This window comes from Diorhabda carinulata, chromosome 4, assembly GCF_026250575.1.
Source record: "Diorhabda carinulata isolate Delta chromosome 4, icDioCari1.1, whole genome shotgun sequence".
Lineage (NCBI taxonomy): Eukaryota > Metazoa > Arthropoda > Insecta > Coleoptera > Chrysomelidae > Diorhabda > Diorhabda carinulata.
The window spans coordinates 5,912,516-5,930,184 of record NC_079463.1 but is presented as its reverse complement, the minus strand read 5'-3'; the positions used below and the strand labels follow the sequence as shown (position 1 = coordinate 5,930,184).

The 17,669-nt window shown below is 32.5% G+C and overlaps 1 protein-coding gene across 2 annotated transcripts in view; it reads right to left on the bottom strand.

The window, feature by feature from the left end:
- Positions 1-17,669, bottom strand: part of LOC130892771 (uncharacterized) — a 90,990-nt gene that overhangs the window by 39,916 nt on the left and 33,405 nt on the right. For both annotated transcript variants that reach the window (XM_057798376.1, XM_057798377.1), the window contains exons 3-7: positions 12,571-12,872; positions 6,219-6,593; positions 5,773-6,032; positions 3,846-4,206; positions 1,930-2,231 (exon numbers count right to left, since the gene is read on the bottom strand). In XM_057798376.1, the coding sequence (XP_057654359.1) occupies positions 1,930-2,231; positions 3,846-4,206; positions 5,773-6,032; positions 6,219-6,593; positions 12,571-12,872 (1,600 nt within the window). The remainder of the gene's footprint in view (positions 1-1,929; positions 2,232-3,845; positions 4,207-5,772; positions 6,033-6,218; positions 6,594-12,570; positions 12,873-17,669) is intronic.

The window sequence follows — 17,669 nt, the reverse complement described above, 5'->3', positions numbered from 1 at the left end:
CAGAAAAATTGGTCTAAAGGAGATAAATCGGAAGATAGTGCTGGCCTTCATTCAATTCTTTGTAATTGTTATTTACCTACATTTCATTTTCTGGGAAACTATTTGGTTCCTTTATTTGGTTTCACAATATTCTGCAATCATAATCATCTACAAATAATTCTTGTATTACTTTTACTTTATTCAAGGTGACTTTACATACTTCTATCATACGTAGAGTCCTACTGTGGCTACTGAAAAGGGTTAACTCCTCTTCTTTATTAATTTGCAGGTGATTTGTGAAATTGACAATAAATTTGGTTTGGCTACAGTTTTAATTTCTTGAATTTTTTCATGATACAATACACTACTATCAAGCGTTCGACTGGTATTAGCAAAATTTATAAATTCAAGGACCGGATTTGGAAAAAATTTCTTTTAAATGCAATAAGTGAATTTTAAACTATATGAAAGCGACATAATATGCTACAAAGTCGAATTTTAATCAATTTTTAGTTAATGATAAAATCTTAGCCACCATAAGACAACCATAATGACGTATCACATAGACAAATTTCATAAATTTCGCAAAATAAAAACAATTCTTCAAAGTAGATTCTCGAAATGGAATCCAGCAGTCTCTACACATTTTGTTACTAAATTGTTAATTGTCGTATTGTTTTATGGATCCTCTGGGGATCGAATCGTTTCTAATAGCATTATAAAACATTATAATTCTATCAATTAATTGGTGTCGCTTATTATTATTCTATGTGTAAACTAGTTGCTTCAATCGTCTCCAAATGTAATATTCAACGGGATTAAAATCAGGGTATCTTGAAGACCATGGAATAGGACTTTGACGTCCTATCCATCTGTTACCATAAACATTATTTAAACAAGAAACCTGAAACGATCAACGCCATTCTAAAACTTTTTAGAGTCTACCATACAATCAATTTAATTTATTATTTATTGAAATTGCTCCAATGCGGTTTTTGTCTAAAAATTCAAAATTGAAAAACAATTGATTCTGTATTTAATATACGATAATACAAAGTGACAGTAAAGATATAGTTGAATTTATACATAAATATCAGATCATGTTGTAGATACTCATTTCAGTGCAAATACTCCGAATTTATAGGATTTATCCAAATTAATACCTTATTATGTCGTTTTTTATTAATGCAGTTTAAAAATCACTTATTGCATTCACAAAAATATTATACAGGGTGCAGTATTCAATACGAATTGATTTTTCTAAAGCCGGTCCAGGAATTTCTAAACTTAACCAATACCAGTATGTAATGCTTGATGGTAGTTTACTGCATCATGTAGACATTCACAAAATCAAATGAGCTGTGGAAATAGTGTATCCAATGGATATTCATGGCCAATTTCGCAAATCACACTGTAAACTGATAAAGAAGAGGAGTTAACACTCTTAGTAGGTCGTTCCTGAGTGGCTATTTATATGGCAATAGGATGTAAAGTTCCTCGTGGCTCCCCCTGTATAAATATGTAACTTCGCGTCACAGACGAGTTTTACACTAATATACAATTTTTTCTAATAGATATACAAACATTTTCTTCAAACTTGGCATAACCTCTAAGGATTTTTTCTGTCTTTAGTAGACCAATTTTAAAGGGATTCAGCTGAAAACACTTCATCAAAACGTTTCATAATTGCAGGTTTGGTAATTTAACGTAATTATGCAGTCGCAACGATTATATTTATAGATTGATAATACACAGGGTGTTTCAGGACTTATACATATATAAGTTCACATTCCGCAACTTTAAATGACTCATTTTGCTCATTTTGAAGCTCGTGGCATTAAATCATCCAAATGAGTAATGTCCATTATTACTCGCTAGATAAATATTATATTATTACAAGTTGTTTTGTTCAGTGTTGGTTGGATCATAAATATGATGAAGTTTACTCACCAGTTTGGGTACTAGAGTCAAAAAAGGTACTCGAAGTTTCAACGGTCATCGACGCAATCGTACCATCTAAAATTTGCGTAGAAGAATCCCTTCTTCCACGGTATCTCTGGCAGTCGTCACTTTGCGAACTCTGCCTTCTAAAATTCCTACATCTAATCATTTCTTCGGTTGTTGATTGTCTTCGAAATCCACGAGCAATTAAAATTTCTTCAGTAGTTGATTGTCTTCTTATTGTTGGGCGATAATTTTCAGTAGTAGGAGGAGGACCTCGATTACACGGACTCGGATCTCTACTGGAACAACTGTAGGATTTAGATAAAAGTAAGTTTTGAATAAGAGATTGTTGATATTGTTCACTCTGTTACTGCCACAAATAGTGCTTTACTAAATGTATTTGAGCTTCTTCAGTACATCCATTTGGGACCGTGTTTCGATTCTGGAAGCAATTAGTTGAAATATTAATTACACCAATTAGTGGTGTTATTTGAATTGAAGTAAACTCGTTGAACGCATTCCAATCCAACTTACAAGAAACACGTAATGGCCTAGATCTCTTATGATCACATATTTATTAAGGAAATTTTTTTGAAAAAAACTGCACATCAACTTGAAAATTGTCCTTACAATATATATAATTTGTTTACCTTAACGTGCTTCAGATATTGTGAGTGTTGTTATATAATATATGCATTCCAAATTCCAACTTAGGAGAAACTACAATTAACTTCAATCTTTTAACAGTAGATGGCTTTTAATTTATCGATGTTATGGTGGAATGCACTCGGATGATATTTCTCTTACACGACACTTGTATCCCTCGACATGTGAGGAACTGTTTGGTTTACTTGATGGTAGATTCTTATTGTTAGTGGATGTGATACAGCACATACACGCAAGTGGATGGAAATTTATTTTCATTTGGATTCGATATCCTATCCAAACTTTTTTTGACAGACCAATTTACAACCTCAAAGTCCCTGGCTGGAGAATTTTCCTCAGGAAATGATATTCAGCATCAATTGAAGTAGGATAACTGGTACTCAAATGGGTCGAGAAATTAATATTAAATTAGACGCCAAAGACGACTTTTTAAAGTAATAAAAATTGCTATAAACAATAAAAAAAGTTTCACCAATCATATATATTTATAATTATAGTAATAAAATTCGATTCAACTTTGTTTTTAAATGAGCACAACGGATACAAATCAGTTATAAATTTAAAACAACTCAGAGATCTTATATGAGAAAAGCCAGGCTTCAGAACTAAACCGTGTTATATTATGTCAAATCCGTTCTTCATCGTTAATTTCCGTGCGACCCTCAGCAAAAAAACTGTACCATTCACACAGGTAATAAGCGGATATGCATTCTTCACCATAAACCTCAGTCAGATGCCAATGAATCTCCAGGGGCGGGAATTTCATTGCCTCAAAAAACCGGATTATTAATTGTACGTCGCACTTGATGGGAGCGGTGATCAACACTTTTGTGTCGAGGCATTTGGAACCTTGGATCATTCTGAGTAACCCCCAACTTCGGAATTAATACCTCGGAGCAACGCTATAAGAGTAGATGGCAGAATATTGTTGAAGTTTATAATAATAATAAGTTTATAGCAAGTGTGTGGATAGTTGAATAAATGTATGGAAATAATCCTTCTAAAATTTGACATTGAAAACTGATTTTTATGGTGGTTGCACTACTAATTAAAATTATGGGCAATTCAGTGATTATCGATAATGATGATGATTAATGTTCACATAAAATTATTACGATATTGTTGAAAGTACTATTCAACAATCAAGTTTGTTTCATTCCATTTGATCCTTGAATTTTGTCTTTGATAAATGATTCCTAATTTTTGTTAGCAGCAACATGGTGAACAATAACACGGTAAGTTGAATCTAAACACACCTAGAAGAATCCGGAGATCGAGGTCCATGGGTTCTCGCAGCTACGCTTGTTGATTGTCTTCGCAAAGTTCTTCTACCTCTACGTACTGGACTAATATCACGATCTCCAGATCTATCTGGACTTAGATGAGATCTGGAGTCTCTTCTGCCACTTCTCGAAGCCGAGTCCGGACTTAAAGAATCACGTCTTGCTTTTCTTCCGTTTTCATCAATATCTGGGCTTAAGGCAGGCTGTTGTGGTTGGGAACCTCGACGATTCCAGCCACCAGGTGGTAGACAGCTTTCATCGTAAGCTGTATTTTGTCGTTGAAGACGTGAATGTTTACGTTCCGGGCTTGCATGGGATCGAGAGTCACGTCGACCTAAAAGATTTGATTGAGAAAATTAGTTCATAGCTGAAAATAAATTAATTGGTAGTTTGTAATTCATAATTTCAGATTTTCCATCATTATTTCTAACACTTTTTTTAATTTATAGTGTTCTTCAGAATGAGTCTAAATATCTGAGATATATTTTTGACACAGTATGAGAAATGTGTTCAATTTGGAAAGGAATTATCTCAGGCCCGAGATTATAATTTTGTCCAATAGAAATTTCAATGTTATGAGTTGTTAATAAATTAGGAAAGAAGAATAAAATCACTCTCCAATGACGTAAATGAAATAGCAAATTTGCTAAAGTAGTGGCGGATAAAACCTTTGAAAGATTTGAATCCTTCTGAGAAATTGGCTATAGGACAAACAGAAAACACTAGAAAAGAAGGTAGATAGAACAAAAAGCCAAGGCGGCATCAGTAGTTGGGAGGATCTAGTCAAATTTGGGTGGTTCCTCCCCTAATAAGAAAACGCCACAAAGAGGAAACAAGATAAAGGAGGACAAGAAAGAACTTCTCAAAGGTGGCAGAATAAATGAAGCAACGAAACCAGAGGACGTGAAGAAGGCTGAAGGACTCTGAAGGCTAATGACGTAAGCTATTGTCTGATGCCATTCTAAGGAGATTTATGGGTTTTTCACTGTGCTTTCTGAGGAAAATCAAAAGCTCAAGAGATGATCGATGTACGTCATGTTAGGAAGAGGAAGACTCAGCCAAACACATTTTCTTCTGATGTACAAAGTGGGCGCAATTTCGAAATGATCTCACAAAACATATAAGGAGACTAACCCCTGAGACAATCATTGGAAAAATGATCGAGTGGAAGGAGACCTACAAATGTTAAAAGAGTACATAAGACAAATAGTTACGTTTGTGATTTCTCATATCATATTGAACGTAATTACTTACTTCAAAACTGATATGAAAAAATTTTACGAATGTTGAAAGATGCACGCAAGCAAACTTGAAAATTATTTGCAAACATCTTTTAACGTAGTATAGACAAGACAAAAAATGCTTTTGTGCCAGATTAGTGAGTAACAATGTACGTGTCATGGATTCATAACTACGGTGCAGAAACCAAAATTCAAAGCAAGGAGTGGAAACATCGAGGTTTTTCGTTCTCTTATATCAGGATACTGTATCCAGTTAGAGGTCTGCAACAGACACAAAGGTATCCAATTAGTCAAGTATCAAAGATATTCTCTGATTTGGCCCCCAAATATTATCAACTGTTTCCAAAGCTTGAAGAACATTTACGTGGTTAACAATTTTCTTTGCATATTGAATTTACACGCGCTAGAACACCATGTTAACCTTAATGAAGCTTTATTGAAAAATGATAATATTCTCGCAATTGTTTTATTTCTCATGAGTCAGGAATGAAGTGAAGGGATCTGCCCTTGTACTTCTACCTTTGATTTCGATCAATCGATTCAAATACCTCTTTCAATAATTTCATATAAATTAGTATTGCATTACCTGAATTACCTCTTTCGAAATTTAAAGGAATTATGGATATGGATACATGAATTGTTGATTCATAATAATTTACCTAAACGACCACACTGTGTGGTGGAATCTCTTCGAGTCGTCAAAAGCGCATGAGTCGGACTAGTACTAGATGTTACCGGAACTGTTGGTGAAGTGGCAGGAGGTGTAACGCTGGAAGTTATTATAGTTGGAGGAGCTGGTAAACCTCCTTGAGTACCCATATCTGATGTAGTTATGACATTGGAAACCGCTGGGAATCCAAGAAATTGTTGGGGAGCAGAGTCTGATGCCGTAGAAGAAGTAGAAGGTCTCTGCTCTTGCCTATTCAACAAATATATGAAATTAAATTGAATAATTCGATGATACAAGTGATTTTTCTATTCAAAATGTTGGTGTCTTGTTTGTAAGGGACTCAATAAAGACGTTTCCAATCATTATGAGTATATAGCTCTAAATCATTCATTTTGTATTCGCATGTAAAGCTGTTATTATTATTGGTTAACTAACCTGTAATAAGGACTTTCCGATACAACTCGCGAGTCTTTCCTTTTCTTTTTGGCAGCAACTATTTTAGGAGGAGGGGATACTGCGGGATTCGAATCTCTCCTACTTTTCCCACTCTCTCCCGAACCTCTTCGTGACGCGTGGCGAGAATCTCGCCGTCCACTTCTATTCGATTCACTGCTTTCTCTTCTCGATGATGACGCGGGATACGTAGTACTACTTGGACTAACTACTGTAGTTATTGGAATACTTTCTTTGGTTTGCCAAAGTTTAGCTACCTCGGATTTGAAATCGGATATGGCGTTGGAATGCGAATCTCGTCGTGATTTAGAACCCATACTCCTGATACCAGAATCAGCGCTGGATTCTCGACGCTTTCTAAAATATGAAAAAAACAAATTGAATGAGTGAAATATTTCAATACATTATTGAAACGAATGCAAGGGTCTACGATTTAAAAGCTTGAAGCCAGTCATCTTCTGGAATGTTATAGAAAATAGCATCTACCACGCAAGTGGCAAGTTTTCCTTCAGGTTAAAGGATACCCAGAAATTACGCATGGTCAAAACAGGGTAATACTATAAATGTTCAATGACTGTTACTGCAGTTCGCTGTAACTGCAAAACTGAACGTTGATTTTCAATCTTAATTTCTTCCACTAATCCTATACTAAGAAAGAAAAATGCATAAACAACTTTTTTGACAGATTTAGCTTTTTTGACTTTTTTGGTGGATCTTCGTGAATAACCATCCAGATCTACCAATATTTAACATTTCTAATGTTTCCTATGTGATTCTTCTTTGCTTTTTGGGAATACGTATCTTCGGCACCCAACAAGTATCATTATTTTTCACATGGAGATGATCATTTGAAATTCAATATGTATTATCGCAAATTCAACACCAAAAGTTGATTCAATCGCTTAATAGGTACACCTTGATGTTCTCTCTTTCAATGTTTCCAATAGTAATAGGGGGGCCTCTCAGCACGTGCCTCATCCCCAAGCAATATCCGTCGTGTTCTAAATTTGCTATACCATCGAAACAAAGTTGTTCGAAAAGTATTTTCATCACCAAATGCGCCTTGCAACCATTCAAGACCTTGATGATCACTTTCAGTCATTGTAAATCATAGTATTCTTCATAAGTTGATATTCTTTATAGTTTATATCAATATTTAATTAGTGATAGAAGCGACTCAACTGCAGTCATAGCTTTTTTCTTAAGTTTGATGGTACAACGGTTGTCTGAACTAATCAAGAAACAAGACTTACATTTTAGAAGCATTGCTATTTATCCGTTTTTTCTTAAAGTAAGCGTTTACAAATGCGATAACGTTCTCAACTGATGAAAATTTCTCTACTACAAGTGAAACAGGAAGAAGTATCTTATCCTAATTGAAAAACATTATTTACCTTATGAAGACTTCTTCCGCAATACTATTTTGTTATAGTCAAAACTATCCCAATCGGGGGTCCGGCTGCCACAAAAAAGAAACCGTTGTTGTCGGTCACAAATTCAATACTTCTGTATGGCACAAAGAGTTGGAGAGAGACTATGCAGACAGAATTCAATCCAAAAAGAATAACCACATATCTCTTTTGTATATTCCCTTTAATTTATATAATAGTGAAGATATTTGTTGGTAGAATTCTTATTCAATTTCGTAATTTTGTTGGTTTATTGGTGCATAAACATTTATTAATAGTAAGCTTCTAAATTTTGCTTTAGGCTCAAATTTTCCCATTCTAGAAATGTCGATATTGATTCTTTGTTCAACATGAAAACAAAATCCTTTTTCTTGGCTTAATTCTATTTTTTTCTCCTAAATAGAGTAAGATGTAACCGTCTTGTAGATTGATTTCAGCTACCCCATTCCACCATGTTCCACTTAATCCTAGAATACTTATTTCGTAGTTTCCTATTTCTTCTTGTATCTGGTATATATTATTTTCTTCCGATTTATATCAATCATATCATATTCTCATTTATATCTTCAATGTTATTTTTATTATATCAATCAAATATAATTCAGAGACCATGATTCTTTGTACTAGTAGGTTTTATTTTTTTGTCCCTGAAGAGGGCAGAAGAGGAAACCAAACATATTGATATTTTAATCATTTTCCCGGTTTTTATATATCAAATTGTTCATCCCTAAAACATGTTCCGTTGATATGGAAATTTAAGCGTGTTAAAGTCTCTAGAGCATGAGATTGTATGCTCATTCAGGTAAAAATCGGGAGGTATCTTTTTAGGTACGATTATAAAACACAAATAAACTTTATATTTCATATTAATTTTTAATGTATTCACATTTCTGATATGTGTAAAATTATTTATTATCTACAACTGTTTGTTGTTGTCTACAATTGATTTTATGATGAATACTGACGAAGCAAAGAGAACGGTCTTCGTTGAAATTATTGATCTTTGTATCTAGCATATTTTTTGACGTTCTCATGTATGAGATTTGAGTCTATATATATTCATTTCAACATATTGTTTCTTCTAAAATTTTTAAGACCATGCCGCATTTTTATTCGTCAAATTTTGTGAATGTATTATGTGGAATTATTTTTAAATGTGGAGAAATACTCCTAAAATCGACAAGTAGGTCGACGACGAGGAATTTTTCAGAAAATAACAAAATGCCAGTTAATTGGAATTAAATGAAAGGTTTCGAACGTTTTCTAAAACGATGCAACATCTCATAGACATTATTGGAAACATGGAGCCATAAAGGTAGAAGTCCTTTCTCTAAAATTGAAAAATCATTGTGCCCTTCATTGGCCTCCTCCAATAGGAGATGCGTGTAGTATATCACAAAGCATTAAAGCTTTTCATTCTTTTTTTATTTGATCGAGACTGCTCAATGAAATAATTGAATGGACAGAGGATAACGTGAACCGATTTCTCGTACTGTTGGTCGAATAGTATAACAAAGGTGAAAAAAAATATAAATTAAAGACAGTTAGAGAGTATGCTTGGTGTTCTATTGGGGCGTTGCTAAAAAAACATCGGCATTATACAAAAACCGGCAAAATTTGATCCTGAAAACATTTTTGTCTCATTACTAGATCATTTTAAACAAATTGTAGAACGCCGGTAAAACACGATTTGCCATATATATCTCATTAAGCTTACTTAGTTTCAGGCATTTCACAATTTGCCGGATATTAGTTAATCAAAACACACGAACGCAGTAATTTCACATTTGGACGTCAACAATAACATAACCTCAAAAAAGTACGATTATTTTAAGGTTCGTTTTGTGTAAATTATCAAAAAATGTTAAGTAATCACCATGTTATTATATATAAGTAAGAACCTGTACGGTTCACTTAGAAGCAAAAGTGCTGTTCAACAAAACAATTACAACGATCTCACAGCGAAATAAGGAAAAACGATTCAATCAAGAAGCCTTGGACTGCTGCTCGAGTTAACAAAGTGATCGAAGAAATTAACAGCTGGATTAAAAAGCATTAAAAGAAGCAATAAACAGTATTATTCCACGAAAAAATATGATGTACCCTCTGTTGATAACATTGAAAAATTAGTGCCAACACTAAACATAATTAACCTATAATCACAAAACTACGGGACATGGTGGGCGAGATAAAATGTTATTCGCGATAAAAAAATGAATATAACATTCCTAGAGCTGCATCTGAAGCTTTTATTCCACTTTGCAAGGAAAAAACCTAATGGATTTTCAATCTGCCTCCGATGGAAATGAAAGGCTCCTCAATTATCAAAACCATGCTACCAAATTTTTGACACGTGTGCCACTTGCAGACAAAACGCGCTTCAGAAGTAGCATAAAACTTTTTGTACAATTCGGAGCAGTGTATATATTGGAGAGCGAATATGGCCGAGAATTTACTGCATCTGTAATCAAAGAGATTGTTAGTTATTGGCCCTGCAAAATCGTATAATTGTACAAATTCAATTTTCAATTGGAAATCATTTGACATCTATATCCATACTTCTGAAGAAAATGAATATTTATATCTTGTGGAGTAGATTTTCATAATTTACTTTATTTCAACTTAATATCCCTTCTGCCATAGGACTTTTTTGTTAAATTTATTGAAGTTATATTCTCAATTTATCAAAAATATAAATTTTTTCCATATATTTTCCTTGTAAAATTGAATTCGGACTGTAGATAATAAAGATACGAAAAGTTTCTCCGTTTTTCTTAAAAAAAAGCAGCAACTTTAGTTGCGTCAAAATTTAAAATTGGTAGGAAAAGAATTCATGAATATGAAAATAATAGATTTATTAGAAAGAAAATAACTTTTCTTTTTACGTAATGGTATCAAGCAGGTAATTGGCAAAAAAAGAATCCTTTCACCATGAGTCCCATGATATTGTCAACTAAACCACCTATTCAATTTTTACCTTCATTGTCAATTGCCATGCAACTTTAGTCGCAGTTTGTCACTAATGGATTAACCCATTCTGTCTTATAAACATGATCAAATTTGTACTGAGAAACTTCTACCCTAAAATCGGTTAGAAGGAATCATGATTTTCTCGAGATGTGATCAAAAATAGAGTGAATTAATTTTTACGGCGACAATTTCTTAGATTAGATCTATTTCTATCAGTACGTGTGATACCTTCAAATTGAAATTAACTTGAACTTGTTCTAGTTTCTCAGTCTATCATACTTACATTAAGTTTTGCTTTGAGTTGAAAGATAGTACAAAAAAAAACTCGCTCGGTATGAGCGATTTAAAAGTGAAAATAAGGCAGTTTAAGACCTCAGTCTATGGTTTCCATAACCATTCTTATTTAAAATTTAAAATCTCCAATAGCCTACACCATAATATCGAGTTTTTTCAATGTAGAGACCTTGGCTCGCATCTTTCGAGCTTGTACGACAAGAAATATTTGTTCTATAACAAAATTCATGGTGTTCATATCTCATGTCATTTAATTTATGATATTTTGCACACTTTCTAACAACTTTTTGTTCAAATTTCAAATACACTGAAAAACACAAACTTAATAACGCAAATTGTTCAAATTTTGGAAGTAGAAAAATGACAGATGTCTGTTGGCAAGCTTAAAGGGGAATTCAATCATCAAAAATTCCGCCCTCTTTCATTTAAATTTTCAAGATGCATTTTCAGAAGATTATAATATTCATAAAGTCACTTTATATTGAATTCAAATTTCCAAATACGTACATTACATCCCTGTAGTTGTCGAATGTATCAACCACCGTAATATCCGACTGTGTGATTTTGAATCCTAATATAATTGATCAAAGATATTTGAATAAGGTTTTCGCTGTTGCCCTTTTAAGTTCCGGAAATACATACATTGTCGATTTTAGGGCGAGGATACTTTCTCCTTATATAAATCAAGTCGTGCATATATTATATTTCAGGGTTTATATTGTATCGTATTGTGTGATACGGAATATTTATTGGCAAAATAACAAGAAAGAATGTATTTTAATGGAATTTTTCTGTTTATTACCAAAGCTAAAACAAGAATTCTTGTCTAGATATTGCTTTTTCTCTATTCAAGAAATGTTGAAATGTAACCAGTGAACTTTCAGTACATTGCGTACATGGAAAATCTGTTAGTTCCCCAAAATTAGATCTACCTACAACGTGGAATTAAACTATCGAATTGTTAACATTGGATTTATCAATATTATACTAAAAACGCATATCCAGTTCCAAAATTTTCAATACTTTAGGTCATTAGGAGATTTGATCCACGACAAATTATATTTCAAGAAGTGACCAAGAGATATAACCGAACAATAAATAAAATAATGCATTTCATTTGGATAGTTGAATAAGTTTTATAAACCTTAAAATATTTTAGTTACTTCGTTCAAATATGAGTGCTAAACATATGCTTGTTTAAAAAATCACTCAAGCTGAAATAAATAACATTTTAAGTTAAAATTTCAAAGCACTCTTCTATGAGGATCATTTTTAAGGATTATTGTATAATAAAAAAAAATCTGGACGTTAGTTAGGTTCACGGTTTCGGGGAAATACGTGGCTACAAGTTGTTCAAATATTAATGAAAAACATATTATCGTTTTAAAAATCACTTAAGCTCGAATAATTAGAATATTGAACCCAAATTTTAGAAAGGCTTTTATGAAGGATCATTGTATGGCAAAAAGAATCAGGACGTTGCTTAAAGTCACGGTTCTGGAAAAACAAGGCCTCGAAATTAATCCAGCAATCACTTTACACAGGGATATTAAAACGCTCAAATCAATGTGCCTGATAGCTTTTCCGAGGGCACGAGGAATCTATTAGTAAGATTAGGTGCACAACTATACATGAAAAAGAAATACTGAGCTAGTTGTTACCTTTGGGTAGATATGCTAGGAATTGGTCCCGTTTCCTGAGTGGTTTGGCGTCCCCAAGGCAAAGATCTTGCTAAGTCTGCTAAAGTTTCTCTCCGACATAATTGTTTTTGTTGTTTCTTTGTACTTCCACCCCATTCCCTTAAAATATCGGTTAGTTGTGCTAAGGAGCTACGTCTTCTCCTTGCAGGACCTGTCGTGGGTGGGGAAGTCTCTTGAGTTTCTGTAGGAGGTGATATGCTACATATTTGTGTTGCTGAATCCCGTCTGCCACCGAGTCTCTGTCGAATGGTGGACTCTTCAACCTACAATCATAATACATTCAAATTTGATGAAATTACTATTCATTTATTTTCAATATTATCATTTTTCAGTATGATGGATTGTATTATTTTCATTAATTGTTTTGAGCTTATTAAGAATCGCAAGGCCATCAATGTATCAATCGTAAATTAACAACAAAGTATAAACGATTTTATAATTATAAACAAAGATTATTAAATAGAAAACTGTCTTTGGTCTTTCGATTGTAGTTTTTTTATTGAATCATAAAGTACATAAGATGGCATTCATGGCTTTGCATACACATTGGCAGTCTTCCATGACCATTCTATATCAATGCTGTTGAATGTCGTTAATGCAACGTTGAATCTTCTTGAAGAGACGCATTGTTGTGGGTTTGTTAACTTAGACCTGTGCTTTTAAATGACCCCATAAAAAGAAATCCAATGGTGTTGAATTACTCGATCTAGGAGATCAATTCTGATCATCGAAACGCTAGAGTATACGACCTGGAAATATCTCATAGTGTAATTGACGTCGCGATATCAAACACTGGTAACAGCCACTGCTTAGTATGGTCGAATTTTGTCTCGAGCCCAAAATTCACACTAAAAAGTGACCCATCAAAACACCAATAACTAATCTAATATATAACATCCGCAGATCTCTTTAAACTAGGACTATATTAATATATCAAAGGGTCTAGGAAATGAGAAACTGAAGAAATTCAATTCTTTTTTTGGTAACCAAGATTTTTTTCTGGAAAATTCTTTTCAATAACAATCAACTGTTTTGAAAATTGCTTGAATTACATTACTAGATAAAAGTTAAATAAACAGAAATTGTTTTGTAATTTAATCTAAATAATGAGAATAATCTTAAATCCGTTTCCGAATCTAAAAAAATTGGTTTCTAGGGATCAACGTAATGCAATCCACATGACATCTGGATTAGCAAATGAGTTTTTATTACGTATCAGCTGGGCAGTTAAAAATTGCGACAACCACCGAAAAAATTCACCAAATGGGATGGTCGTCCACATCGGATTAACGTTAGGCAGATAGAAGAGGTTATCGGCATATGAAAAGAATGCATTTGCCAAGCGAAATTTACCAGGCTTCATTGATAAGATTGGAGCAAAATGGGTCAAATTTATAATTGAAAATGAAATGAAGATCCACCACTACATTCCTGAAATGCAAGAACAATCAAGACAGTGGATTTCAAAAAGCGACCACATTTGAAGGAACAGAAAGTTCTTATCTATAAGGACAAATTGCACTTCGAATTGGTTAACCACCCATCCTATTCTCCAGATCTGGCCATCGCGACTTTTTCTTGTTTTCTAGCATCAAAATTCTACTTGCAGTATAGACTACAGATATGATGTGGAAGATTTAAGAATGTTAGAGCTTAATTAAGTCTATAAATTCAATGGGAGACTATGCTGCAATAGTTTTTTTTTGGGTCAGAATATTTTCACATAAACCTCGTATATGGGAAAATGATACATCTAAGCACTTTGAGTTCATCTCTTCCTGATTCTGAATTTATAAATGTATTGGATAAATATAAACATAACTAACATAATAAACATTTTCCTCATGTTTCACGTTTCCGTTATTTATTATTTGTAGTTTGCAAACAAAGCTCCGTAAAATTATTATTCAACAAGGATACATTTACGCTTTCCGGAAGTTTTTTTGGCTTCCACCCATGAAACACTTTGGAAATACTCATTTTGCTAATACCTTTTGAATCCTTTGTCTAAAGCTTTGAACTTATACTTAATCGATTCGGAAAGAGCCGCTCCACGAACTGTGAAATTTTTACTTCATCCGTCGGTTTTCATATTTTCAGTTTAATTCCTTATATTGTCGTTTGTTAAGTCACTCCAAAGTTCTTTCTATATAAATTGATGTTTTAAAAGGACTTTTAGAAAATCTGAATCTACTTTATCCATTATTTTTGAGAATATATCCGTTTATCGTTTGAGTCGAAAAAGATAAAACCAATGTAGTACATTTTTCTTCACCATTAACAGCTATTTTTTATTTCTCTCTCTCTCCCATATATATATTTTTACAAGATCCTAACACAATTTAAAACCACCGAATCTTAGCTAATTATTTCCCAGACGATCAATGTATAGGTATTAGAAAGCTCGACATATATTAAAGTTTGTACACTTACTCACGTGTTTAAGAGCTCAAGAAGTTTGAATACTCTCTTCTGATTTATGATTATTTCTTTAAAGACACGTAAAAATTTCACGTTTCGACCTGATTACATTGATTGAATTTATCAAATAGAACAATAGATTTCACTTAAACTGTGTAGATCTTTATATCTTTGACAGTTTTCTCGTTCCTATGTATGTGAATCATTTCTGAAAATTGTCTTTTTCTTGTAATTGATATCGTCTCAATAATTATCGAATTTTGATAATGGAATGTATGTTTTAATGATATCTCATGGTTTGTTAATGATTTGCTATCATAAAAGCAAAAACTGCATTAAAAGAAAATAATTACACGGAAAAAATACTTTTTCTAAATATTTTACCAAACTAAAATCAAAAATACCCCCCAAAAAAAAGAAAAAGAAGTAATATTATATATCAAGTACCTTGTAATGATTGTAACGCTGTTTACATAGGACAAATATCTTGGTATTTAGAAAATAGATTAAAGACCATCAATAAAAAAACTGTATATGTATACATATATAAATATCTTCTTTATTACATCTTTTGAAATGTTAATGTTTCTGAATCATCTTGATTTCAGGTCTCTCCTGATTGGAAATTAGTATTTATTAACTCATGAACTTCAAAGGTTATTAGCGTTATCAGTTCACAGTTTGTGATGTCTTTTAGATAATTAATCAAGTTTGCAAAATTACAATTTTTGTTCAGTAGGCAGGTTTTATGGTTTGGAAAGTTCTTAACTAGTCTTTCGTTTTTGTACTTTCAATAATAAATATTTTACGCTTAGATTTTCATTATTAGTTTCACATATTGATAAATTTTCTCGGTTAAATAGATGTGAGTGTCAGTTTAGTGCCCTAGCCTTAAGCGATGTTATTATATAAATATTTATTTTCATCGAATTCGGGATTCAATTTACACAGATACAAATCAACTTAGTCATCAATTCCAATAAATAACATCATATTCAATCTTTAAGTATTACAAACTTCATTTTTACTAAATTTGATTGAAAATTACAAGATACAAGGCAATGAATTATTTACTTTTATTATTTTCCAATTATAAACTTGTTGTACTAAACTAGTACACACTATAAAATAAACTCCTTAACGTTGTAACGATTTGTGGAATTTGCACAAAGACTTTATAGAAATTTGATGAAGGTCTCTTGAAAATTCTTCAACAGATTCACTTTTTAACATGAAAGAATGTCAACCAGTGTTCACTATAAAGAGATTTTATTGACAAGAAAAATCGAAAAAAAAGCAATAGTATATTGTATAACAAGTACTGAAAATTGAAGATTTTTTGAATTAAAGTTTATGGTAAAGTAACTACACTTCTGAAAATAAATTGCTGCTTTCGAACATAATTTTGAATTTTATGCGTATCAGACTGACATTTCTTTTCTGGTGCTGTAAGTGTAGTTTCACAAAATGGCAGCGGTTGGCTTGGAAAAGATACAGAGGATTCTACCTCTTCTACAATATCTATCTATCTTCTTACTTATCGATCGTTTACGTAACCTCCCGCAGTTACGATGGACTGCCATCCACAAAGCCATTTCAGAGCCAGAAAATCACTAGTTTTGTTGGCGACAATTTTTGCTGATGTACTGGTTTGCCATTGGCTCGTTTCCATGCTGAAATTTTCAACAAGGAAAAACTGTATGGAATATGTCAAATTTTATAGTGGCGTCGGATTATTTTTCCCAATTTGCAAAACTGTAATGAAAATTCCCATATAAAATTCTATTACAAATTCATTTGTCTATTATAGTGCGATATAGTTGTTTTAAAAATAGAACAGGAGCAGAAATCAGCGGAATCCTTTGTTACTTTTTCTTTCAACGTATTTTTTGCTTCCTCAAGCAAAAATAGAATTACTATAGTTTATTTTCAACACCTCATGCTTTCGATACAATATTAGAAAGACGTTTATTTGTTCACACCATTCATAGTATTCCGTATTTGGTGATTTATAAATAAAAGTGATCATATTAAATTTTCCATTCATTAATATCAATCGATATAATTGGGTTCGTTTTCATTATTTTGTAAATCTATTATTCTGTTATCAACCTTCATCTCCATAAAGAGATGCTTGAGTATTCCCCCAAAATCAATAAATTCGTCCTTTTCTGAACCCCCTCCTTTCTCTTTTTTAACATAGTTTAGATTAATTTGCATACCACCAGGAAAATTCGAGGTTATCCTTAAGTAAATGAATAAATTTATCTTTAAACTAAATAAAACACATTTGAGGTACTTTTTTATTATTAATCTTTATTTAAACACATTCAAATCATTTTAGTAGCTTTAAATTTATTTATTGGCTCGAGTTTACGAATTCTGAAAAAACAATAAATATTATATAAGGGATGTTAAGCCGCTAAAAGTAAGTTGAAAGTCTTATTCTGTATTTCTAGATGCATTCATAATAGATGAGTTAAAATCTTTACTGTTGATGGCGTAAGCAGCTTAATAAATATTTTATGACAAATCCTACCAAAATGACAATAGTTTACAGTAAAAGTTAAGAGGAAAATCGGAACATTAAAACTGCATGGAATGAATCAATTCTTCTTCAATGATCAAAGTTTTAAATA